The sequence below is a fragment of the Tachypleus tridentatus genome, chromosome 13, assembly GCF_004210375.1.
Source record: "Tachypleus tridentatus isolate NWPU-2018 chromosome 13, ASM421037v1, whole genome shotgun sequence".
Lineage (NCBI taxonomy): Eukaryota > Metazoa > Arthropoda > Merostomata > Xiphosura > Limulidae > Tachypleus > Tachypleus tridentatus.
In genome coordinates this window covers 73,186,205-73,212,853 of record NC_134837.1, presented here as the reverse complement: position 1 = coordinate 73,212,853, position 26,649 = coordinate 73,186,205, and the positions used below count along the sequence as shown (strand labels likewise).

The window sequence follows — 26,649 nt, the reverse complement described above, 5'->3', positions numbered from 1 at the left end:
ACCTTGTGGTTTATTTTAGAATTATGCTACACAATAGTCTATCTGTGCTCTGCCCACCATGGGTATCAAAACCCAGTTTTGCAGTTTGAGTTTGAAGACATACTGCTGTGCCACTGGGGGGGCTAATAAGCAAAACAAACAGATCACTCAAACTATAATACCACTGAAAGTTTGCAACATCAAAATGATATAGTGGATATTTTAAATCTAGAAAAATGTGATTTGATAAAAATTTCTTATCAGTAACATTCACAGAGAAATAATTGCAAAGTAAATACAAGTTTCATACAGATTTAATTGTGAAATAAATTATAATGGAAAAAACATTACAAACAATTTTATAAGAAATACCATATCGAATGTAAAAAGCATTATATAAAAATAGTTATTCAAGGACAAGAAAACCAACCAGAGACAATTGTAAACTTATTAAATAAACAATATTAATAATTATACTCATGAATATTTGTTTAATTTAAGCTGAGTTCTTACTTTTCACACCCAATTAAATAATTATTAGATGAAATGGAAAGATTATCTAAGCACTTACAGTCTGTTATCCTTGTATAGAATGACCAGATCTACCTGTATTTTACATGGACTGAATCAATGATAGCTGTAATAAGACACACTTAACCAGTAGTTAAAATCAACAAATAAACTATGATGACTCATATCCATCCCTGTAGCACTATATATTTAATTGGTTTTAACCATAGAGACCAAAAAACCCTACATTCAGTCATGTGAAAAAATTAGGACATCCTATGAAAACCTGTGTATTTTTGTAATATTTTTGGATATATAGATATTTAATCTCAATTTTAACAATACTGAAAAATTATAGGAATATAACTCAACAATTAAAACTGAAGAAAAGACTTTTCAAGATCTTCTGTAAATGTAATTCTTCAAAAATGCATATTAGAACTGGGGAAAAAGTTAGGACACCCTACCCCTAATAGCTAGTGTTACCCCCCTTTGGCTGAAGTAACTGCAGTGACATGCTTTTTGTAGCCATCCACCAGTTTCTGACATCAGTCTGAAGAAAGTTTGCCCCACTCCTCAATGCAGAATTCTTTCAGCTGTGAGATGTTTGCATGTACAGCCCATTTCAAGTCACCCCACAGCATCTCAATGGGATTAAGATCTGGGCTTTGACTCAGCCATTCCAGGACTCTCCATTTCTTAGTTTTCATCCAGTCCTTGGTGTATTTACTGGTATGTTTTGGTTTATTGTCGTGTTGCAGGGTCCAGTTCTGCTTCAGCTCTAATTTTCATACAGATGGTTTCACATGATCCTCAAGCACCCTCTGATACACAGTAGAATTCATGGTGGATTCTATGATTGTGGGCTTTCCAGGTCCTGCTGCAGCAAAGCAGCCCCAAACCATGACACTTCCACCTCCATACTTCACAGCTGGTATGAGGTTCTTTTCCTAGAATGCTGTATTTGGTTTATGCCAAACATATCCTCTGTTCTGGTGTCCAAATAATTCAATTTTGGACTCATCTGTCCAAAGAACATTATTCCAGAAGTCCTGGTCTTTGTCTACATTCTCTCTGTCAAACTTCAGTCTGGCCTTGATGTTTTAGAGAGCAAATGTTTCCTCCTTGCACACCTCCCATGCAAGTTAAACTTGTGCAGTCTCTTTCTGATTGTAGAGGCATGCACTTTCACATCAACAGTAGCCAGAGCCTGCTGTAGGTCCCGTGATGACATTTTGGGGTTTTTGGAGACCTCTTTTAGCATTTTGCGGTCTGCTCTCGGAGTGAAATTGCTTGGACGACCAGACCTGGGCATGTTGGCAGTTGTTTTGAAAGCCCTCCACTTGTTGACTATTTTTTGGACAGTGGAATGGCTAATTTCAAAATCTTTTGGGATCTTTTTTAAATTCCTTACCAGACTCATAAGCTGCTACAATTTTCTTTCTGAAGGCCTCAAACAGCTCTTCTGCTCCCACCATGGTGCTCACTCTCACTTCAACAGTCAGGAGCACACCAAACTAAATGTCTGAGGTTTAAATAGGGCAAGCCTCATTCACAATGCTGAGTAACAATCTTCTAATCACATGCAACTGGTGTGATACACCTGTGTGCGAGTTGAACGATTTTATGTGGGTATAAATGTCACGGTGTTCTAACTTTTCCTCAGTTGAAATATGCATTGTTGTAGAATTACATTTTACAGAAGATCTTGAAAAGTCTTTTCTTCAGTTTTAATTGTTTAGTTATATTACTTTAATCTCTCAGTATTGTTACAATCGAGATTACATATCCATTTATCCAAAATTGTTACATATATACACAGGCTTTCATAGGGTGTCCTAATTTTTTCACATGGCTGTAGCTGTTTCTAACAATAAACACACTTACCTAGAACTAACAGAAGATATATTAAAGTGTATAGATGGACCCATCAAAGCTTGTGACCCTGATTCTGGAATTTATTTAGCACTTGCCTAAATTCGTAAATATGCAAATTTTGGAGGTATAAAAACTTAAATAACAAAATTGTTTGAGAAAAAAAAAGTATCCCTAAATTCTTTTACTTCTTTAAGACAAGAAACCCAGGGACTTGGGTGTTTAATGTGATAAATGAACTGATCCTATCAACAGTTTGCCTGAAACCTGAAGTATCCCATGATGACGAGAAAACCCACTTGTAGAGAAAATTATATATTTAAAAACGGCTGGTATGGGTTGAGAAAGCACTAGTAGTGCTTTTATGATGTATCCCACTTTGATTATTGGGCTAAAAACTCTCCTGTCAAGAGCAGAAACTGCTCAGCACATAGTCAAGGGATATATAACTGCCTTCCACTTTCACAATGACATAAGTTAACCTAAAGTTACCTGACTGGCAAAAACTAATAGAAGAAAAATCATAATTATTCAGAGGAGTAAAATAAGATTTGGGTAATAAAGCACTCTGTGAAATATTCTAGAACAAACTCAGCATTTGCTTCTTAAACATTCAGGGTTAACTATTAAAGAATTCCAGCAGCAGGTAGAGCACTCAAGAGCTACAGCAAGGAAACACAAAGTAGGTAAATGGAATCTATAAAATACTGTGTGTTACATAGAGCTCGAGATAAACCAGCACCTATAAGGATGCTTAAGTTAAACTAGCTCGCAAAGTCCACATAGAAAAAAATAATCAGGGCAAGACAGCAGAAAAATGTCATACTCTGAAGCTAAGTAAGTAATTGAACTGAATGACTGTGAATCATCAAATTTAAATTATAATATAGACAGGTCATGCAGATTGGTGTAAAAATTATGTAGACAAATAACAATCATCGAGATTAGTAGACTGTAAATGAATAATTAGAAAATTACTAAATTACTATGGTTAGCATAAGTATTTGTGAGATGATAACCTGTGTGAATGAGTGGAACAGAATAATTTGAAATCAAGATGAAGATTGAAGTTGTGAACTGTGTTTAACTAGTAGTTACAGACAGACATGAAATGGTTTGAAGCCAACCGACTAGGTGTTTAATGTTTCAGACAGTGGTGAAGAAAATGTGAACTGAAAGTGTTATTATGAGATACTGTTGATGTTAACATTACATAACACATTAACCTGTGTGTGTTGCAACTTACATACTTCTCAAAAAAGATTAACAATTGTGGAAATGGAAGATATTAAGGTAGCAGACATATACAAAGTTAAGCACTTAGCCATGAAAACCTGTTATACTGAGATGACTGATAGTTAAAGCTTCCAAGCACCCTTCTCCACAAATTTGTTGAATGAGTAAGAAAGTAAACATGTACACTGGTGCACGTGCTATCTGAAATTGATTAGTATAGTTTGATTTCCACTTTTTGTTTTTTAATAGGCATTTGCCACAGGTTCAAAGGTGGTTTCATTAAGTCATATATAAACGGTCGCTCTTGCCACCCATATCACAGGACCACCCTGTGTCAATATCAAGGTATTTGGATCCACAACTTAACATAGAATTACTGCATTTGATGCCAGCAAAATACCCCACAAATACTACATGGAGCCTGATGAACACTATACACAATCTAAATCTGGATACATGGTTGATGTATTTTCCAAACTCTTAGGACAGCCTTTAATGTTATACACTATATTACAAATTTACACAATAGGTTACCTAAGTTGTATCTGACTTTTAGCATTATAAGACCTCGGATTTAGTGGTGATGTACTGGAAGTGGGGGACGAGCTTACACAAATGTAAGATTCCTCCCAGCTGTGTATTTTTCAAGGTACTTTTAAGCTATAGTTACATACATATATTTTCCACAATTTAAGGTTTGTACCCAGTGTGTAGTTTAAATTCACTAGTTTTTACAAAATGTTTTCACTTATTTGACTCAAGTGTGTTCTAGCTGATATTTTTGTAAATTACAGATTGATACAAACTGTTCTGCACACGACGTACAACTGTAAGGTTTCTCTTCACTGTGTATTCTTTGATGTATTTTTAAGGTACTATTTTTACAAAAGGTTTTTCCACACACTGTACAACTGTAAGATTTTTCCCCAGTCTGTATTCTTTGATGTCTTTTCAGGCAACTACTTGTATGAAAGTATTTTCCACACACTGTACAACAGTAAGGTTTCTCACCAGTATGTATTCTTTGGTGCATTTTAAATTTACCACTTGTTCTAAATTGTTTACCACAAACTACACAAGTGTACAATTTCTCACCAATTTGTATTCTTTGATGTGATTTTAATCTATTTTTTGTACTAAAATATTTTCCACATACTGCACAACTATAAGGTTTCTCTGCACTACGTATTTTGTAATGTATTTTTAAATCACTTTTTGTTCCAAACTGTTTCTCACACACTGTACAAGTGTATGATTTCTCCCCAGTATGTTTTCTCTGATGTATTTTTAAATCACTATTTGTTACAAACTGCTTTTCACAAACTGTACAACTCTCAGGTTTCTCTCCAGTGTGTATTCTATGATGTTTTTTTAAGTTACAGCTTGATATAAACTGTTTAGCACACAATATACACTTGTAAGGTTTCTCACCAGTATGAGCTCTTCAATGTACTTTTAATGCACTGTTTGTTCTGAACTGTTTTACACAAACTTCACATGTGTAAGATTTCTCCTCAGTGTGTATACTTTGATGTGTTTTCAAGGAACTACTTGTACGAAAGTGTTTTCCACACACTGTACAACAGTAAGGTTTCTCACCAGTATGTATTCTTTGATGTGTTTTAAATTCACTACTTGTTCTAAATTGTTTACTACAAATTCCACAAGTGTACGATTTCTCACCAGTGTGTATTTTTTGATGTGATTTTAATCTATTTTTTGTACTAAAGTATTTTCCACATACTGCACAATTGTAAGGTTTCTCCCCAGTATGTATTTTGTAATGTATTTTTAAATTACTTTTTGTTCCAACTTGTTTTCCACACACTGTATAAGTGTATGGTTTTTCACCAGTGTGTCTTCTTTGGTGTATATTTAAGTGACTATTTCTATCAAACTGTTTTCCACAAACTGTACAATGATATGGTTTCTCTCCAGAATGTATCTTCTTTTGTTGTGTTAGGCTATTTCCACTTAAATTTGTTTCTCCATTAATTCTGTCATTTGGTGACTTTATGTCTTCTGTAATGTGATCTTCTTGTTTTATAACATGATAACCAGGAACCTAACTTCCACAACAGGTGTCCACACTGGTTTTTATATCTAAAATAGATTTATAAATGGTGTGACAAACTAGTTCATAACAAACATATATAATACAATACTTTATTTAATGTCTAAATATGTTTTAATGTTCTAATATAATCAACATAAATACCAATATAAAAATATTAAAACAAAAATTAGTTTGACATGCTTCATTAAAACTTTTCCACCTAGATAAGAATAGTATTGAAAATGAATTGTTGGTAATGTACCACATTCAAGAGATGTTTTTAGTGGATAAGGTCTAAAAATCATTTTCTATATGATAACGTAGTATAGCACCGAACAATGTTACTTTCAGCCTGTATATTTCTAACAAGAAATGGTTGATTATCGTGAAACGTTCTAATGATTTGTCTACTTAAATAATTAACATCAATAGTTTATAATTCCTGTTCATAAGTTCAGTGTGTGTTAAATAAATAATTATTTATTAATGTCAAGATTTAGAAGAAACTTAAAATGTTTATCAACATACTATTTAATAAGTGGCTAGAAAACTGACCACATAAATTTAAACCTGTCCATGACAAACACTACAGTTACGTACACTTTCTTGATGTTTTGACAATTGAGCCATATATCTGAGTTCATTTCTTACCTTAATTTCCAACACCCAAATATCAAGTTCACATCCTAACTTGGAAAAAATGATTTTTTACTGTTCCTAGATGTCAGTATTAGTAAAAAAGGTTAAGATTTTTCTACCTCTGTTTACCATACAAGAACTTTTACTGGTTTCTACACCAGTTTTCAAGAGTTTTATCTCCAACGTAATCTGACTATATCACTATTAGAGATTTTTAAACCTTTGTTCTAATTATTTTATTTACACAAAAACAGTACTCTTCTAAATAAACACACATTAAATTATGGTGAACCAACATATTTTCTTATGAAGATTACACAATTGCCCAAACAAAATAATTTCCAGCCACCAGCCAATGAACACACCATCCCTAAATTTCCCCTCATTATCATTGGCTTTCTTTTATGAGTTTGCAATACCTACCAATTGAAAAAGTACATAAACTTCTATGTTCATGGCTTGTGTATAAATATAGGTGTAGTGCCTGTAGAGTTACATACATTCGTAAAACAAAACACCACTTAAAAACTAGAGTCTGTGAACATTAGAAGTATCTAACAGTACCAACCTTCCACTACTTAAACCCAGCAACTCATTCATTCATTCATACACATTCTAAAACCACAGATCACAATATCTGATTTAATGACTTATCTATCACTCCCACAGAATCTTCAGACTTGAACTCTACATTAAAGATAAAAGAAAGTCTTCTCATAGCTGAAGACTGCCCAATCCTTAATGATTGACACAGGTCTTTAAACCTAAAACTGTTCTACATTTTTACATGTAACTCAGCCACAGTGTAATATATATGTATAAACATTGTTTCATCCATCCACTTCAGCTTTTTTTAATAATTAAGTAAATTAATGATTTACCCTCTCACAATGGGTAGGCCAAAGTGCATGTCACACTGTTTTAGATAGTTACATTAACAATTCAGCATTAAGACACAATTAATGAATCAAACTGTAATATTATGTAACTTAAGTTTTTAATTTTGTAATTAACTACTTTTAAAAAGTGAGATTAGATTAAGCAAGATAATTACAAGTAATAACAACAACTCTTCATGAGGTATACTCATGAACAGCTCATAGGTTATGTAATGAGTACAATAACTTAAGCTACACTTGAACCAGTGGCAGCACCAGGATATTTTCGTTGGGGGGGCTGAAGTAAACTGTGGAGGGGCTTCCCAAAATGCCATCAATATGAAGTGTAGATGGTAAATTATAATAATGTAAATACCAAGGTACATTTCAGAAAGGTGTGCTATTTTGAACTGCGTTTTCAATGCAGTTTTCATTGGAAACTGATACTCTGATTAACAATTCATTATTACAAATTAGAAATAATCTGTTTATGAAAATATGCATATATGTAAAAGAGGAAGCTCACCTAAATTCCACCCAAGGTAATACGTAATAATAAAGAGAATCAAGATTAGCTTAGATTGAACATTTAATATACCATTAAGAGTAAAGCTACAAATCAAAAGAAATATAACATGAAGACATAGTTTACATAGCATAAATGAATTATCCCATGTGAATTTAATGCACTCTGAGGAAAAGTAAGGTCACTATCAGGCTAACTATCTTTCATCATGTTGTGTTTATAGTCAGTATTACTTCAAAACAATGCACCTGTTCTGATGATTGGCAGCAAATTTTGGATGGCTGATACACAATGCAAAATGATCTCACAGAGGTCACAAATCTGGCTAAATGCTTCATAGTTTTGACCTATACACAATACACTTATACATGCATGCTATGTTTTACTTTTCAATAAAAGATAAATGAAATTAATGGGTGAATACATGTGAAATCTTTGGTTTATCAAGTAAAATCCCTGATGATCTGTTGTAACTTGAAATCAACGTGGTTGTCTAATCTTCATCAAAGTTCAAAAGCTCAAGATAGAATGGCATTACACAGGGAGTGGCAATACAGCTCATGAGTTTCAGTGCATTCAGTACGTTGCTATGGGACGCATGACACATACTTCTGTATTAATGAAGACGTTGAGTTCCACATATCTATGCCTCTTTGATGTTAATTGTTAAGCAACGACAATTGTGTTTTCCATATTTTATGAATATATGTAGGTAACAATATTGGGGGGGGGGGCTGAGGGGGACTTGGCTCATTTTAGGGGGGGCTCAAGCCACCCCATGCCCCTCCCCCTTGGGACTGCCACTGAGACAGTGTATCCCCACTGCTATGCAGGTCCTACAGTAGCAGTCACTTCCAAAACCTAGGGTACATTTTATAATTCCACATTGTAGCTTGTACCCTGGATTCTTTTTAGTTGATGCAGCAATTTTTGTTTAATTTGTTTTTCTTTCAGCTTGTTTTTGAGTCAAAATAACAAATTATATACACATATGTATACATATAAGGAGTTTTGACACCTGGAGTCTAATTGTTTATTATTTACGTTAGAGACTAAAAGTACATCAAATGATTCATACTGGGGGAGAAAAAATTGTCAGAAAGAATTATTTATACATCATGTATACATTAGAAATTAACCTCACTGTAGTGATGTGTGTGGAAAACATTTTGCAATGAAAAGTGAATTTTAAACAGCATCCAAGAGTTCACACTGGCAGAAGATGTAAATTTGAGAAATTTGTTGAAAATCACTTATCCAAATTAATCACTTGACATACCACAATGCATTGCATAAGTAAAATAATCTCCATCGTTGTGGCGTATGTGGGAAAAACATGAAGAAACATACACTGGGAGAAGTTGTTACAAATAGGAAAACAACATTTATAATAAACAAAAATGTTGTTTATTTCATGAAAATAAAAGGATTAAGAGGAATATTTGGAAGAAAGAAACAGTAACGGAAAACACAAAGAAAAGAACAGGTTCGTTATATATTTGTTGTTGTCTGTTTTATGTAAATATATATTACTTTGTTATAACCAAAAACAAGCCGAAAGAAAGTAAAAAAACACTGCACTAATTGACAGGATCTGTGGGTACAAGCTGTAATGTCAGATATAAAATATACCCTAGATTTTACAGGTGACGCAAGAAGTAGGACCCAAATTATGGTGAGGAAACACTGTCTACCAGTCTGAACGACCATTTGTCAGTTTCACATAAAGAAATAATATAAAGTAAAGGGATAGCAATAAAAATTAACATTAAAATAATAGATATAGAAATTAGGAGAGCGAGATGTGGGTGCTCAAGCCCACCATGTCCTATATCCATAGCACCCACCCTTCACTGACTGCAGTGGCCACATGTCGCTCCCCTGATTTCTATTTCTGTATTTATTAATTTAGTTTTAATTTCTATTAATATTCCTTTATTTTTGTTACTGAAATAACACGTGGACTGACAAAAGACGATTGTATACAGCCCATCAGACACTCATATTGCATATATGATCTCATCTAAGATATTGTGTTAAATCCACATTTTATTTTAATTCAACACTATGTTTATGACAATTTTACCGCTCAATTGTTTCAAAGGGAATCTACTGGGACTGATGAGTTTCAGACTTCTGAAATTAACTGTCATGATACCTTTGATAAAATATTTATCTAAGTACTAAATTCATGTTTTACTGGGGATGGTATGTACTGATAGATGGCATTAGCAAGCATTCACTTTGTGAAATAATAATGATCAGGTTTTTGAAATTTATTAAGTTTGTATTTTAGTAAAAAGGCTACACAATGAGCTATCTGAACTAAATTTAAAATGGGTATCAAAACCTGATTTCTAGCATTATAATGTGTAGACTTATCACTATGCTACTTGGGGGACATTTCTGAAGTTATCTATTGTGATAACTGTGATTGTATCTGCTAATACCAGATTCACTACGTGAGTTGTCCCACAAACAATAAAAAATGAAATACAGTTATCCTAAGAGCATACTCCAGTGGAACAAGATACTGTGTAATGTTTCAGAGCTGCTTAAGCTAAGCCCTATACAACATCTGTTTGGAGTTTACAATAGATAATTTCTCACAGAAATCAACAAGGATTTTATACAAAACAGACAACTATCATAAAAAGAAGAATCATCGAAAGTGCTTAATCAAAAATCTGATTAATTTCAACACCTCCCGAGGTCACTTAAAACTTAACAATATTCTATGTCTGTAAGGGAATTCTAATATCAGGGGTCACGTAGGCATTTTATGACCAGTTTTTTGTTCCTACCAATAGAAAAGTAAGACTGAAGAGAACACACCAATGTGTTGAAACTTGTTTCTGTGACATCAGACTTATGACAGCTTGTTTCGTATATTGTGGTTTTGCACTAAAACAAAACATCATTTTGGATTATACAAATTCCTAAAAGGGCTTGCTTGTCCAAAAATGTGGAGTGTTTGGGGTACAATACAGTTGCACCCATCAGAACACTGCACGCATCAGAGGAGAAACTTCTATTCAGCTCAATGAGCATCCTGTCTATGATGGCATAGAAGGTGTGTCTTCTGGCATATGGTGTTGGTTCATCTCTTTGGCGAGTACTAGATGTGATTATGAATTCGTACAGGTGTCTGGGGGCAGATCGCTGTCCACCTTGATGCACCGTCTTAGTGCGTATTCCCACTTTCTTACATATATCCTCAGCAGACTCTTCCAAGTCTTTTCATGCTGCTTCAGTTCTCATTTCTGAGAGACCAGAGATGACAGATTATACTACATCCTCTGCAGAGGCCAGCAGCAGGTCAGGTGACTGTTAATTGTTAAGCAACAATGATGATTGTGTTTTCCATATTTTATGAATATATCTAGGTAACAATATTGGAGGACTGGGGGGGGGGCTTGGCTCATTTTTTGGGGGGGGGCACTTACTTCAACTAATTAATAACTATTGCAGGATTATTAATTACACATGGGTGAAAAGGCATTAAAACAATAAAATTAGGTATGAATACATATAAATTTAAAACTGCTGACAGCATATGAGATAAATAAATTATAGTTTTATATCACAATCTCTAGTCATTCTAGAAAGAAAAATTGTAATTTCAATTCATGTCTTATTCTTCTATGGTTGTTAAAAGTTTGGTTGAGTTGACTTATTGAATGTAGAGCTAGGGTAAAACAACAGATAAACTATAATTGACTGATAAAATACATTTTATATTTATTTGAAATATTTTAGAGGTTATTCAAATAACATCTAACAATTTTAAGATGAAGAAATTATTTCTAATTCCAAAAAAATCGCTTTGTACAAGGATTAGTTAAACTTCTGTCTCTAGATATTGATGGATAAATTTTCAGTTTAAATACATAATTAAGAAATCTGGTTGTTTGTACACGAAAGACTATTAATGTTTACTGAATTTCATGAAGATACAAAAACATATTAAAAGTTACACTAAGTTACATTCTTATGTTTACTTTAGGGTTACAGGTCAGTCATACTGACCAAGTTAATATGTTAATTGTTGAGCCAGTGTCAACAAACTTGGGTTTGAGATGATATTTGTACTTACCAGATGTTCTTTCTAACCCTGATTCAATATCTTTTTGATATTCAGTTTCTGTTTTCACATTCATAACATTATAACATGAATCACCCTGGTCCTCATCATCACTGTAACTGAACTTAGAAATAACATCATCTTGTAGCAGATCAGCTGGTTTCTCTGTTTTCACATGAACAGACATATTCTAGAATCAATCAATATTTGAAAGGGTTAACAGAAATAGCAACCACTGTTATCATTACATAGTTCATACAGTTCATTTAAGAAATTATTATATAATTAATAAACCTAATGTTTTAAATTTGGTTATGTACATAAATAGTCCTAAAACTGTGTGTTCACAAAATATTTTTTGGCTACTTCTATAAAGAGGCAGACAAAGCAATGCCATATAACCTTCAAGTTTAGCATAAAACAAAAATATTATGTTGCTGAAAGTACACTTTCAGTGATATACATAATTATCATGCTGCTATACAAGATCCAATCTCTGAAGAAGAATACCAGTTGACATTTCCAGCCTTTTTTCTCCTTCCAACTCCATTGGGCATTCTATTTCACTGTCCCAGCCACAAAAGTGAGTTTTCTTGGGGCATTCTCATTTCCCATTAATTGAAAGCATTTCAGATCTGATGAGAACGGATTCCTTGTATTTCTGTCCAAAAAACTGTGAAATATTATTTTCATTTTGATGCAAGCCTTGACAAATTCTTGGTACCCACTCACCACAGCAACTAAAAATTTTACTGTGGTATCTAGTTATTTGCTCCCATTTATTTGTGTACAGGGTTGTGATAAACAAAGCTCAAATTTAAAAGTTCTGGACTCTTGAAAATCAAATCATTTACATATTCTTAACCTGTTGCTAAGATTTTAATGGCAGATTCAGCACTTCATGTCCTTTCAAGAATGAAGCATTGTGGTTACACAATATTACTAATTCCATGCCATTTTGTTTTTTCTTTCTTTAAATTCAACCAATAAGTGCATGTGTTTAGACTCAAATGGGACTACAGGCAGTTAGTTAACTCTCTCAGCATGGGTTCAGTCAACTTGACCAACCACTACCTCTTTGTGCTCATTTAAAGCCTTTATAGATTTAATACTTCTAACTTTTAATATAGTGTGTATAACTTTAAAAAAAATATTTTTAGTTAAATATTTTTAATAAACTATAATCAAGATTTGTCCATAAATATATAGAGTATTTGTTTTGAACAGTTTGTGTGCAAAGTAATTTTAATATTAAGATTAAAAATAATTTTCCTAAATACATTTCAAATGTTTCTTTTACTGTCAGTAAAACTATATTTTATGACTTTTCTCTATCCTAACCCAAAGCAGGAGCAGTTAATTTGCCCAACCTTATAATTACACATACAAATTTAAATTATCCTTTTTTCTTTCTAGAATGACTTCAAATTGTAGCATGAAACTACATCTGTTTACGTCAGTAACAGTATATCTATCTATCTATAATTAAATTTATTTTACTGCCCTTTGAAACACATTTAACTACTATTTATGTCATTATAAGTTGTTACTCAGGGCATGTACAAACCCACAACAGAAACTGTAAACTACATTTTTCTTTCCCCATGTATCTTTCAGAAGTTCCTCCCCAATTACATACAATATTCCTGCAATCACAGTGTTCTTACCAATATTATACACCCTAGCACTAGTTACAGGCACTACAAATGAAACACAATCTCCCCAACACTTGTTTGTCATGGTGTATGAAAATCTTGTCAACCAATCTTTTATGATAAACACTCGATTTTAAAATCTTCCCAAGATCTCTCTCCATTAGATCATCCTGGTTTTTACAAATATGTGAAAGGCTTCTTAACTAGCTAAAAATGTTAGCTTCATAGTCTGTGTTTAATGAAATATAAAATACAGAAACAGCAGAATTATGAGGAATTTTTGTGAATGATACTAACTATTTTCAGAGATACCAACTATTTCAAATGACTGAGCGTAATGATTGTAGACAGAGCCCTTTCACAGTTTTAGTCCTTTTAGATTTGCCAGAAACAAGACAATCTGGTGAACGAGGCCTCTTTTTTTCCATCTTGTGAATGATCACATTGGTGTTTCTATGCCGCTTAGAAAGCAAGAAATACCCATCTACGCGAGCACATATTAGCTAACAAGCACTGATGACGTAACTATGGATTCCCCCACGTACCCAGTGTGGAGAAGCAATGTACTCAAACTATTGGTAGATGTTGGAGATACAAATATTTTTTATTATTTCAAGCACAAACATGATTATCACAAGTAGCCATTTGGACTATGTCTATTATTTATTATTAAAATTTATTTGTATCTCACTAGAAATTTTCTTTTCACCCATTTCAAGTCCTGTGGGAACAATTTATCACTTTATTGTATAGGCCTATATAATATATAATAATTTGGGAGTTGCAACAAGTCGTAATATTTGTCTGTATGAGTGTATAGTCATAATGTATACACAAAAATCGTAATGATTGGCATCTCTGCATTCTGCCATCTAATACAGTCGTAAAGTGTCTAGAAATTGTATGTATTCACCAGATAGAGAATATTAAAAAATAAACTTGATATAATTGTTAAGAACTGATGCAGCACAATCAAGCAGGTATTATTACCTACTGCAGGATTTTCACTGAGTACCGACTGTTTCTCTTTATAAAACATCTTTACATTCTTCTAGACCAACAATATTACTGCTGTTAGAAGAACTGTAATGAGTTTATTCACAGTAACGCAGCAAACTTGTAGTGAATTTCTTCCCCTATAACTAGAAACATGTCATCACTATTTAGGTGCCAAAAAAAATACAGTTACATCTACATATTTTATTTAATTACCTCACTTTTATCTGATGTTACATCACACTTTTCTTCTTGCTCCCCTTTTGTTTTATCAAATTTCAAACTTGTATGCAAAGAAATTTCTTCCAAGGAATCAACTGCTTCTAGAAGGAGAAGTACACATAATGGTTGGTTTATCTATAAAAAGATTCAATATAACTTATACTTCAACAAATCAAAAACAAAATGGACACAATGTATTTAGAAGTACAGGTCTTCTATAGTTTCTACAGTGAGCATCATATTCTATTAGAATACCAACAGAGTACCAATTATAGAAAAAAACATTTCTTATGTAGATGGGCCAACTGTTTAAACAGTCTCATGTTACAAGAAAATGTGCAGATTGTATGTCCCAAGCAATGCAAGGGATCTTAACTGTTAGGGATTCAGCATGGCTTGAAGAAATTAGAAATAACTGGGAGTTTGAAGTTGTTAAATTTAGCCATAAAAGTATAATTATGTACAATAGTACTAAATTAAAAACAAGTAAAATTCATACTATTATGTTTGTAAGAAGACAAAACATTAATATTTTAAATATATATACTTACTACGAGTTATTGTGAAAATTCCACCTTTGTTTTTCATGAGTTTGATATCCAATAAATCATCCAGCTTCTCATCAGAAAGTGGTTCAACCTTTATCTTTAATACTTCCATGGTTACATAGAAGCTTCACCTTTATGTTCTGTAAGAAAGACTGTAGTTAAACTATAGAGAAATAAATTACAAAACAGATGTCACACCCTTCATAAATCTTAAAAAATTAATAAAATACTATTCTCAAAATTTACGTTATATTGATAACTTACATATCAAATTATGAGCTTTAATCTTTTTCACACCTTTACAGTGTGTGCCAAATTATTAAGCAAATTTTTTTTATGAATATTTCAAAATGAATGTTTCATTTAGATACAATTTATATAGATTAACTATTATATTATCATACACAAGCTGTGCAATTGTCATTCAAATCCATTAACAAATAAGAAAGTTATAAAGGTTTCCTAAAATGTCATGAATTGTACAGTGCTAAATTATTAAGAAAGTTTTGTTTGTTGCAGAATTTGATTGAAACTATGAGCAAGAGAAAGGGTTTAACACAAGAGAAGAAAAATTGTAAACAGTCTTGCTAATGAAAAAAAAAAAAATTGCAAAAGAAGTTTATTGAGGCCACATAACTATTACGAAGTACCAAATCGATTTGGTATGGGTGATTTCAAGATGCTAACTTTCCTGCATTAAGCAAATGTGAAGAAACCTTTTTCATCAAGTAGTGTGTGTGTGTGTGTACGTGCATTTCTTATAGCAAAGCCACATATGACTATCTGCTGAGTCCACTGAGGGGAACTGAATCCCTGATTTTAGCTTTGTAAATCTGCTGTAGACTTACAAAATGAAGATGTAGTTCCTCCAGGACATTGCAAAATGTTTTAAGCCTGCAATTCAACCAGCATGGTGGTTAAGGACCAGTCAAAATCCAGTGACTTCCAGTGCGTGGATTCGCCAGTATCTAAAATGCAATTTAAGAAGTTTTGTTTACAGATGAATCTCTTGCAACTCTTAATTACCTGGGTGCATGGACCAGAGGATGGTTGCAAAAGGTACTACTGCCCTATCCAGAATGACATATCAGCAAAATGGAGGAGGAGTAAAGTTTTGGGCAGGGATCATTGGTAATGGACTTGCAGATTTAGAGTACTTGATGGTGTAAAATCACTTCTGAATCTTGTATTACATTTCATAAGGACAACTTAGAAACTTGGTATAAGAGCAAGAATGATTTCTGGAATGTTGTACTATCATCTACATTTTAAAACTGATCAACTCCATTGAGGATGGGCTCAAAGTAATGTCCAAAAATGGTGGTTATATCAATAAATTATTTTCTGATTCTTTGTTTTGTTTATATATTAAAATTAATTGTATTAAAAATTTATTTATATTTCCTCTAACGGCTGCTATTTTTGGGCTTTAGACTCATATGTCAGGAATTTGCTTAATAATTTGGAACTGTGCAAGTCATATCACTTTAGAAAACCTCTTATAAGACTTTCTTATTTATTGGTGAATATTAATGACAACTGTAAAACTTGTGTATGATGGTAATTAATCTATATAAATTTCATCTACATCAGATACATACTTTTTGAGGTATTCAGATAAAAGCAAAACTTGCATAATAATTTGGCATGCACTGTATATTAAAGCAGTATATTAAACATGTAATGACTGGGGATTATATTTTACTCCATTGGCTAAATATACCTCACATACAAAGATAAACAAAAGCATGAAGAACTAGAACTACTGAAATAACTTTAAACCATTCAGGAATTGATCTACTGATAGTTTCACTCTAATTCACAATGGATTTTATACATAGTGGCTACCAACAAAGTACTTCTGGTTCCAAGTTCTGTATTTTCTATATTTACATGAATCTGTAATTGCCTTTCTTCACTTCTATTATGGCCTAGCGAGTTAAGGCGTGCGCATCGTAATCTGAGGGTCGCGGGTTCGCGCCCGAGTCGCGCCAAACATGCTCGCCCTACCAGCCGTGGGGGCGTTATAATGTGACAGTCAATCCCACTATTCGTTAGTAAAGGAGTAGCTCAAGAGTTGGCGGTGGGTGGTGATGACTAGCTGCCTTCCCTCTAGTCTTACATTACTAAATTAGGGACGGCTAGCGCAGATAGCCCTCGAGTAGCTTTGCGCTAAATTCCAAAACAAATAAACAAACAACAGTAATATTTGTTTTCTATCTATATAACAATAAGTTTGAATGTACTTTATGTCTTTAGACTCTCATCTTCATGCAGCTTTAAATATGTGTCTTGTCCCATCCAGTTTCTCAGTATATTTAAAATACAGTTCATGCAGCTAAAGAAATACTGAACTACAGCAGTCAAAACTGGCACCACCATCAGGTATTTAGTTTGATTTCAATGAGTAAAGCACATTTTAACCTTGAACTTTTTGCTTCCGTACGACATACTTGGATGAGATAGTCAGCCAACGCGGCAGCAATATCCCATTCATCAAAGAAGCTACAGCTTATCTTAACATAATCATGTGTAAAGTTTCACATTAACGTATGGAAGGAAACCATACGTTGCTGAAGGTGTGAGATTTTTTTTTGTTATAGTAAAGCCACCCTGAATATCTAATGTGTTCGTGATTTTGATATTGTAAATCTAAATACTTATTACTGTCTATCTGGGGCTGATTAAGGAGAGTGCTTGATCATTAAATCGAGATCTTATTTGGTCAATCATAGCGTCAACAATTTTGTTAATGTCTTTGAAACTATGACTTCATGTCTAATTTTTCAAAATCCAGCCGCACACTAAAAATCTTAGTGTGAGATCTACAACAGCTATAGTAGTAGATTTTTATTTATTTAAGTGGGCACCTTGAGTTCTTGTATCTCTCAAATGTGCTATTGGCGGTGCCACAAGCTGAGGAATTGAATTTTCTGAGATTAGATATTACATATAAAGCCTCATCGAAAAGTGTCAGGGTAAAAAAAACATGTTTTTCCATTTCCAACAATATACCTCCTGCTAATGATGCTGAATCTCACAGGCCATCACAACTGAGCAGTAACAAGTTAAGTGGATATGAACAGGTGTGTAATTAATGAGTCTATGCGCTTTGCAAGATGTTGGAATTTTTAGTTCGGGTTCTTCCAATGATTCCTGAACCTCATACAAAATGCGTTCATGATTTGATGAATCGTGGAATAGTAAATACAAATCTTTGATGACACAAAAAGCTTTCTTCAGAGACGCAATTTTATGATAGTGCTGGTGAGGCTGTAGATAAAAAGATGAGCCCTACAATATGCTTAAGGTTTGGTTTGGTTTGTTTTGCATTTTGCGCAAAACTACGAAACACTGAATAGCTCTAATTTCAAACGAAAGGGAAAATAAGAACATTTCTCACAATGAATGCTCACTATTGTAAATACTGGTAACCAAGAACTTTAATAAACTGGAAAGATGCTTTAAAATGTTTTCATGGGGACATTTTATTGATTATCTTATATTACACAACTTTCAGCAGAAGCTCTACAACTGCTTATAAATATATACATTGGATCACTTTATTTACTGTACTTGCATTAACACATTTCCCCAAAGAAGCTGAAGGACTAACTGCAAGCGTTTCACCTCTTCAAGTTATTTAATTTATAGCCGATAACAACTAGATGAAGTTAAGAGTACTAATAACAAGTGTTTATAGGAGTTCAGTACATTATATGAAAACAACTTTGGATTTGCTAATTATCAAGTCACGTGAATAGTGTGGCATGGCCAGGTGATTAAGGCACTCGACTCGTAATCCGAGGTTTGCGAGTTCAAATCCTCGTCGCACGAAACATGCTTGTCCTTTCAGCCGTGGGGGCATTATAATGTGACGGTCAATCCCACTATTCGTTGGTAAAAAAGTAGCCCAAGAGTTGGGAGTGGATGGTGATGATTAGCTGCCTTCTCTCTAGTCTTACACTGCTAAATTAGGGACGGCGAGCACATATAGCCCTCGTGTAGCTTTGTGCGAAATTCAAAAACAAAGAAACAAAGTTACGTGAAAACCTCTATCTGTATAAAGTCTCCATTGAATGCATTGTTGACATTAATCGTTGATACGTAGGAAGTGTGATGTTACTAAAAATTGATCTTTTGGGAAAGGCATGTAACAACCCCTTTCGGCACAGTATATTCATAGACTTAGAACATAAAGATACATTCAGCTAGAAAAAAGATGTAGAATGTCCAAGACAGAGATATCCCTTATACGTAATGGTAGCGGGAAACAAAGGAATACGAATCAATTTGAGATGAAGGGATCATCCAGAAAGAGATTTACAACAAGTCGTATTCAAGCCGTAGTAGTCAAAATGTGACAGATGAGAACCCAAGAACACAGAGATCACTAGCAAAAGTCATACATGTGTCTCAAACATCAGTGTGGAACATAATCAAGACGTATCGCTGTCGAGAAAAGCGACACAAGTCACTTGTGCATAAATTGCTTCCAGAACGTAACCTTTCTATAACCTCAGTAAGAAGGAGAAGAAAATGGGTATTTATGCTGCACCTATGGGTTTTTGCGCGATCGGACTTTTAAAGTGGACGCTGGGGAACCGTCGTTCTCCTACACTAGATCTAAAGCAGGTAGGAAGGACTTGATATCTCTACGACGGAGCCTTTTGTGATGGAAACCTCTACAGAGCTGCTGTTGAGAAGCATGGTCGTCAGATACAGCATTACCAAACATGACGACGTTGGTGGGGGCTACAAAAACTGTTTTAATACAACTTACTCAATCTCTGTTTTAGTTTATTTGAATTAAAACTTTTGTGTCTGTAGGTTTCAGGGTTTATGTAGCAAATAATGAAAACTTCATTCAAGAAATTTCAAAGAAATCGCCATACCATTGTCTTTATGTTAGAATAAAACAGAGAAATGCGTATGTGAATTATTCTAGAATTTTATTAATCGCTTCACTGTAAAAACAAAATGAAGACATCAATTGAGATGTTTGAGGTTTTAGTTTGTATTGTTTATCTAATTTGGTGATACCCCTTTGCCATTGTTTCAACTTAAAGCTTGAGGTCTTATAACGTTAAAATTCGGTGTTCGCCCTTGTGATGGGTACAAGACAAACAACCCATTGCACAGGTTTGCACTTACTATATGGATAGTGTGTAATAACATCGTACTGATTAAAACGCACTTACTGTATAGATAGTGAGTAATAACATCGTACTGACGAAAACGTACTTACTATATGGATAGTGTGTAATAACATCGTACTGACGAAATCGTGAACGTTCATACATATTGATTTTTTCTGTCTGTTTCTCAACATCACTCATTAAAACTACACGTTTCATTTTGTTTATTTCACATTAAACAGGTTTTTAATAAAACTACGTTTCTTTCTACACAACGAAACATGCGAGTTCGCTGTTTAATTGTCAGTTATTTCGACGTTTTACCTGTTAACTGTACACCCCTCTCTTACCCCAAGTGAACGTATTTAATATTTTAAATTTCTGATTGTAAATGTTACTTGTAATATTATTTGAAAAAAAATCTTAAGATACCATCTTAGTGAAATGTTTATTTTAGAATGCATGTTTCAGTCGAATAAAATGAAGTCAAAATAATAAAAGAACAAAAGTTCAACATTTTAAGTTTCCTTATTCAATTATAATAACAGTAATTAAAACAAAACTATTATATTTTATGGTGTAAACAAAGTTCGAGTTATTAATTGTTGTGTAAGTGTGACTAATTACAATGTTAATGACATTTTTCTCTATTGGTTCAAAACAGGTTTATAATACGATGTATGTGTATCAACATTTGTACTACGCTGTCTGTTAAACACACCACAGCCGACGAGAAATTTTCTCTTCAACAAAAAAAGAGTAATAGAAACGCCGTTTCAATTTCTTCTAACTGAAAACTTATAATCACCCAGTAAATAATAATATGATTGAAACTGTTGTCAGTCTTATTATGACATAATTTTAGTAATAGAGGTTGAACAACACATGACGTTTATATTCTTGTTAAAAATACATAAGTTTGTTTGTTTGGAAATTTCGCACAAAGCTACTCGAGGGCTATCTGTGCTAGCCGTCCCTAATTTAGCAGTGTAAGACTAGAGGGAAGGCAGCTAGTCATCACCACCCACCGCCAACTCTTGGGCTACTCCTTTACCAACGAATAGTGGGATTGACCGTCACATTATACACCCCCACGGCTGGGAGGGCGAGCATGTTTAGCGCGACGCGGGCGCGAACCTCGGATTACGAGTCGCACGCCTTACGCGCTAGGCCATGCCGGGCCAAAAATACATAAGAACACTAAGATGTTATAATTTTACTAATAACTTTATTTACTTATCTATACCAGATATTGTAGCAGATAAATGCAAAAATTTACAGATACATATAATAAAATAAGTAGGATATTTTGTGTGCTGGACAAACTTTGTTATATTTTACGTTTGTTTCCGAGACATTATATAATTTTCTGTTCAACTCGATAACTATCCTTCATATGATGTTGGCCTGGCATGGCCAAGCGCGTAAGGCGTGCGACTCGTAATCCGAGAGTCGCGGGTTCGCGCCCCCGTCGCGCTAAACATGCTCGCCCTCCCAGCCGTGGGGGTGTATAATGTGACGGTCAATCCCACTATTCGTTGGTAAAAGAGTAGCCCAAGAGTTGGCGGTGGGTGGTGATGACTAGCTGCCTTCCCTCTAGTCTTACACTGCTAAATTAGGGACGGCTAGCACAGATAGCCCTCGAGTAGCTTTGTGCGAAATTCCAAAAACAAACAAACAAAACATATGATGTTTTGCCAACCTGACAACCAGTAAATCGTTATGCTGAACAGGTAACGCTTCGTCATACTGAACTGGTAAATCGTTTCGCTGAACAAACGTATTTCAGATTTTGGTCCGAGATCTAATATCTGTCATTCCTTTCAAAAAGTTCAGTGGAGATCAAACATCGATTAACAGATGTTTATTAAATAAAATTATACATTCTTGATACAAAAATTTTACAAATGTACAAATGTGTCTAAATATGTATTTTTAGCTTAATCTCACCTAGCGTTTACCATAAAACAAAGACAATTCAATGGAAACAACTTTCTTAATTACAACATCATTAGAAAAGAGTATAGAATTTGTTTCATACCGTACTGATTTCACCCAAAATGCAAGTGCAAACAAACCTTCCCACGGCGTACTGCAAATGAAGAATTTGTGACAACAGCATTAAACAGGGTGTTTACCGAACGTTGAGCCTTCTTGTTCTGAGAACTTTTTTGAGAGTCTTAAAAAAAACAGAGGTATTACATGCTCTGAATTCTAGCTTTCTGTATATTGACATCAATATCCAATAACTGTAAATTTATTTCTCAATGAAAATAGCACACTGTTATGGATTACGTTTTAATATTTTAAAGCAGAGATTTGCTAAAAAGAATCACGTTGCGATCTTGCATTATTTGTATTTTCTTATAGCAAAGCCACGTCGGGCTATCTGCTGAGCCCACCGAAGGGAATCGAACCCCTGATTTTGCGTTGTAAGTCCGAAGACATACCGCTGTACTAGCGGTGGGTGCGATCTTGTCACACCTTGGGATTTCTTGAGGGTGTAAATTTGAAGAGCCGTGATGAACATGTAGCGTCTCGAAATTTCTTAAGGATTTTGGCAGAAGTAGTATATTTTATATCCTACATTATAGCTTGTACCATGGGATATTTTCAATAAGTGCAGCATTTTTTTGTTTACTATTGTCCCACGCCAGTACAGCGGTAAGTCTACGGATTTACAACGCTAACCTGATTGGGTTCGATTCCCCTCGGTGGGCTCAATAGATAGCTAGATGTAACTTTGCTAAAAGAAAACACACACACAAATACTTGTTCACTATTATTTAATATTTTCCGCTTGTTTTCAGGTTATGACAAACTAATATAATTAATCAGAGATTTGAATTTGCTGCTTTTAACGCAGTCCTTCCTTGTGATTTTGTTTACTTAACTTTATTAGTATTAATTTTCTATAATATACATAAATAAACAGAGCTTCAGTTAGTGTGCTAAAGCGTTTTCGATCAATTACTGAATTACTCGTATCGTACGTGTTAGTTCGCCAGTTTTGAGTTTTTGATGTAGATAAGAGAGAAAATTTGATAAATTAGTGATTTTAGTTTTATCTGTGAGTGGAAAGTACCTACCTAGACTTACACTTTCACATATACTGAACTGGTGGGGAAAGTTTCTCTTGTAGCTCTTCCTCCTCCCAAAAACTTTAAGGTTGAAAACAGTCCCTTAGTTTACAAAATTATAATAACAAGTTTGCAGAAGAAACTAATATCGCTGAATAAAAATGAAAGTGTTTTACTTCTGCTATCAGTTCTACAACCTCACTGATCGATAGGCTTAGCTCACAAATAAAACTAAACACTTGTTAAATTTATTCTTGTATCTACGGCACAAAACCAAAATTGTCTAGCCAACCTGCTAATCCAGAATCCGACCAATAAGACAACCCTGAACCAAACAAACAAACTGTCTGAATAATATATTGTTTTATAATATCATTGCTGTGCACTTTCCAAACTTTCTATGAAAATATGAGACACCAAAGTTCTCATCACGTCTCGTCTATCTATGTAGACAGGATACTTTTAGGAGGCACACGCAATTCAATGTAGTGCGAACCTGAAACGTCTCAGTTAAAATATTAAAACACAGTTTACCAAAGTACTTTTTATTTTGATAGCATAGCATACTCTTAAGGTATCTCTCATTAAGTTTAGAGATCGCTAACAACAAAGCATGATTTAGTCAATCACTTCGACGTATTAAGATAATATTTAACTCAGTAACGTCACCTACTTAATCAGATTATCAAGTAAAAAGAAATGTTGTTAAATAAATATATTTTAGAATGAGTTGTACATTCAGACTGAACAATCTAATTTGAAGCGTTCATGTTCTTTTATGAATCAATATTTTTATTATATTTTTATGTTGAACAACAATTTAGGTTGAGCGTTAGGTTTCCTACAATTCTTTGACACACAAATTTTTCCCAAGACTTTTGCGCCATCTGCAGAAGAATAATTACATCTTGATTCTTTACGCATACTCAAACTGCAATAGGCACATCACTTGGGCTTTTCTTCTGTACCCAAGGAAAAGAAATACTAGATGTAATATTAAGAATACATGTTGTTTTGATGGGTTTTAATGGTTCGTTTCCGACAAAGAACATGTATTATCAGCTCCAACACCATATTTTCACTCTTTTTTAGTACAATTATTGTTCTCTAATCATGTTTTACTTACAAATATATGTTTATGTCAGGATAAAACTGGAAACAATGAAAGATTTCAAACAGGTCTCTAAAATAAACAGTCCTTTAGTGGTAACGTCTAAGTTCTGTCGTTCTTGTCAACACATTTCTTGCTTTTCCTATCCTTCTCATAAATAATACCAGAAATCGACATTAAATATTGTGAATGCACAATATATACAATTCTATGGTTTGTTTTCATGTTTCAAATAGTGTTTTATAACATTTAAAAGAATTCTAAATTACATTTAGAATGTAATTCTAAGTAGAAAACTAAGTATATTAATGAACATTCCTAATACTTCCACGGTGTCATTAGTTAAGTATACGAAAAAAACACTTTATCCTCTCGTTTTAAGAAAAATTATATGTGATGTTACTGTAGTAAGAATAATTCTGAAATACAATAATGGGAAGTGTATTAGTAAGACTACAAGTGTTTTTGTTATTATTAAATGTTTGGTATAATAAACCGAAACGCACAGTGACGTGTGTAAACTATACTCCAGTTTTCGAACTTTATTTCATGTCAGCCACTTCTTGGAAGTTTCCGACACTGCCTTCTCAACAATGTTGTTAAAAAATACAAAGTAAGATGTCATGAATTACGAGACTAGAATGTTGTTTTGTAGTTTAATGTCAGTTTTTGAATTTTAAAGCTATGTTTTCCCCCTCCCCCCTCCGCGAAACAAAAACATATTTTTTTTTTAATTTTCATTTTATGACCACGGTTCAAATGTGCCATGTTATTTTATTTTTAGGCCTGTCTAAACTACAGAAGACTAGTTTGTGTTTGTTTGTTTGTTTTCTTATAACAAAGTCACATTGGGCTATCTGCTGAGTCCACCAAAGGACAGATGACCAAGTCTTCTGGAAATGTAAGCACGAAATTATATAAATAAAAATGTACGTTCATTGTTGTCGGGTGACCGTTAGATTCAAGTTAATTGTTTTATTTATCTTAATTTTACTTTAGATTGAGTGTGTGTATTAATAATATTATTAATAACCCTAGATAAGTTATATTTCTGATGTTTGATAATTGTTGTCTCTGTTTTTTTTTAGTGCTTAGTAATTAAGGACATCCTTCTTACTTTAAGAATATCCGAATAAGCCGGTTCTGCTATATTGTTTGACGAATAAAAAAACACATTTTAAATATAAGTAAAGATCTTCAGTGTCTTGACATTACTAAATATATCAGATATGAAATCAAGAGTGTGAACCTTGTCGATTGTATTTGTAACATATATGTGTATATATATGTACTTGAAATAAAAGGTTGAATATTATTTTGTTCGTTGTCTGAAATAATACATTTCTAAAAATAAATGTTTAGCCTAATCCACCATTCGACTCACTGCCTGTCACCGATTTATATCTGTTTTTAGGAATTCTACCGTTTCGTGTGATAAAAATGACAAATAAAACCATACTACATGCAGCCCAACACTACAAGAACCATAGTCCTGTTTTTCTTTTCCGATTTGCTCTTCATTAGGGTTACAGATGAGGGATGGAATTTCCTGAAACTGATATAACCCAGTGATAAGAGATGAACTGAAAGATAGATTGGAATTCATATTTATTTTAAGTATAGTATAAAGTTTGTCTGCTGAACAGTTTAGAACAAATTATTAGCATTGTGGTGAGGAAAAAGCAACTCAAAAACACGTATTTAGCAATTGTTTCGCCCTCTTCCCACTGGCCAAGCGTAATTTCTCCGGACTTAGAACGTTAGAATCCGTGTTTCGATACCCGTGGTGGGTAGAGCACAGATAAGACATCGTATAGTTTATTTTTCTTTGTTGTTATTATTTAACTTGTTAATACAAGAAATATATAATTCCAGTACCCTAAATTCGTGTCCATGAAAAAATATTAAGAGAAAGACTAGGGTGAAGGATATTTCTCAGCTTGTAAAATTTTGATTTCTGATATACAGATTATGTCGTTTTTAAGTAGCAAGTAATTTTATGAGTTAAAACGATCATTGCACAATATATTTTTTCTTATATAGCATCAGAAATGGATATAGTAAAAATAAAAAATAGTACTTACTGAAACATTTATTCGATGTAAAGATTACAATT

General features: G+C 33.5%; 1 protein-coding gene across 2 annotated transcripts in view; it reads left to right on the top strand.

The window, feature by feature from the left end:
• LOC143240973 (uncharacterized) overlaps positions 1-25,779 on the top strand; it is an 82,976-nt gene extending 57,197 nt beyond the window's left edge. The window contains exon 3 of one of the 2 annotated variants that reach the window (XR_013022115.1): positions 25,318-25,779. Coding sequence is in view for 1 of the 2 variants with exons in the window: in XM_076484320.1 (XP_076340435.1) it covers positions 15,724-15,734 (11 nt within the window). In the remaining variant the exon portion in view is untranslated. Of the gene's footprint in view, positions 1-15,723; positions 16,300-25,317 lie in introns of those variants that run through there. The other variant, XM_076484320.1, reaches the window with a different exon arrangement.
• The last annotated feature ends 870 nt before the right edge of the window (positions 25,780-26,649 follow it).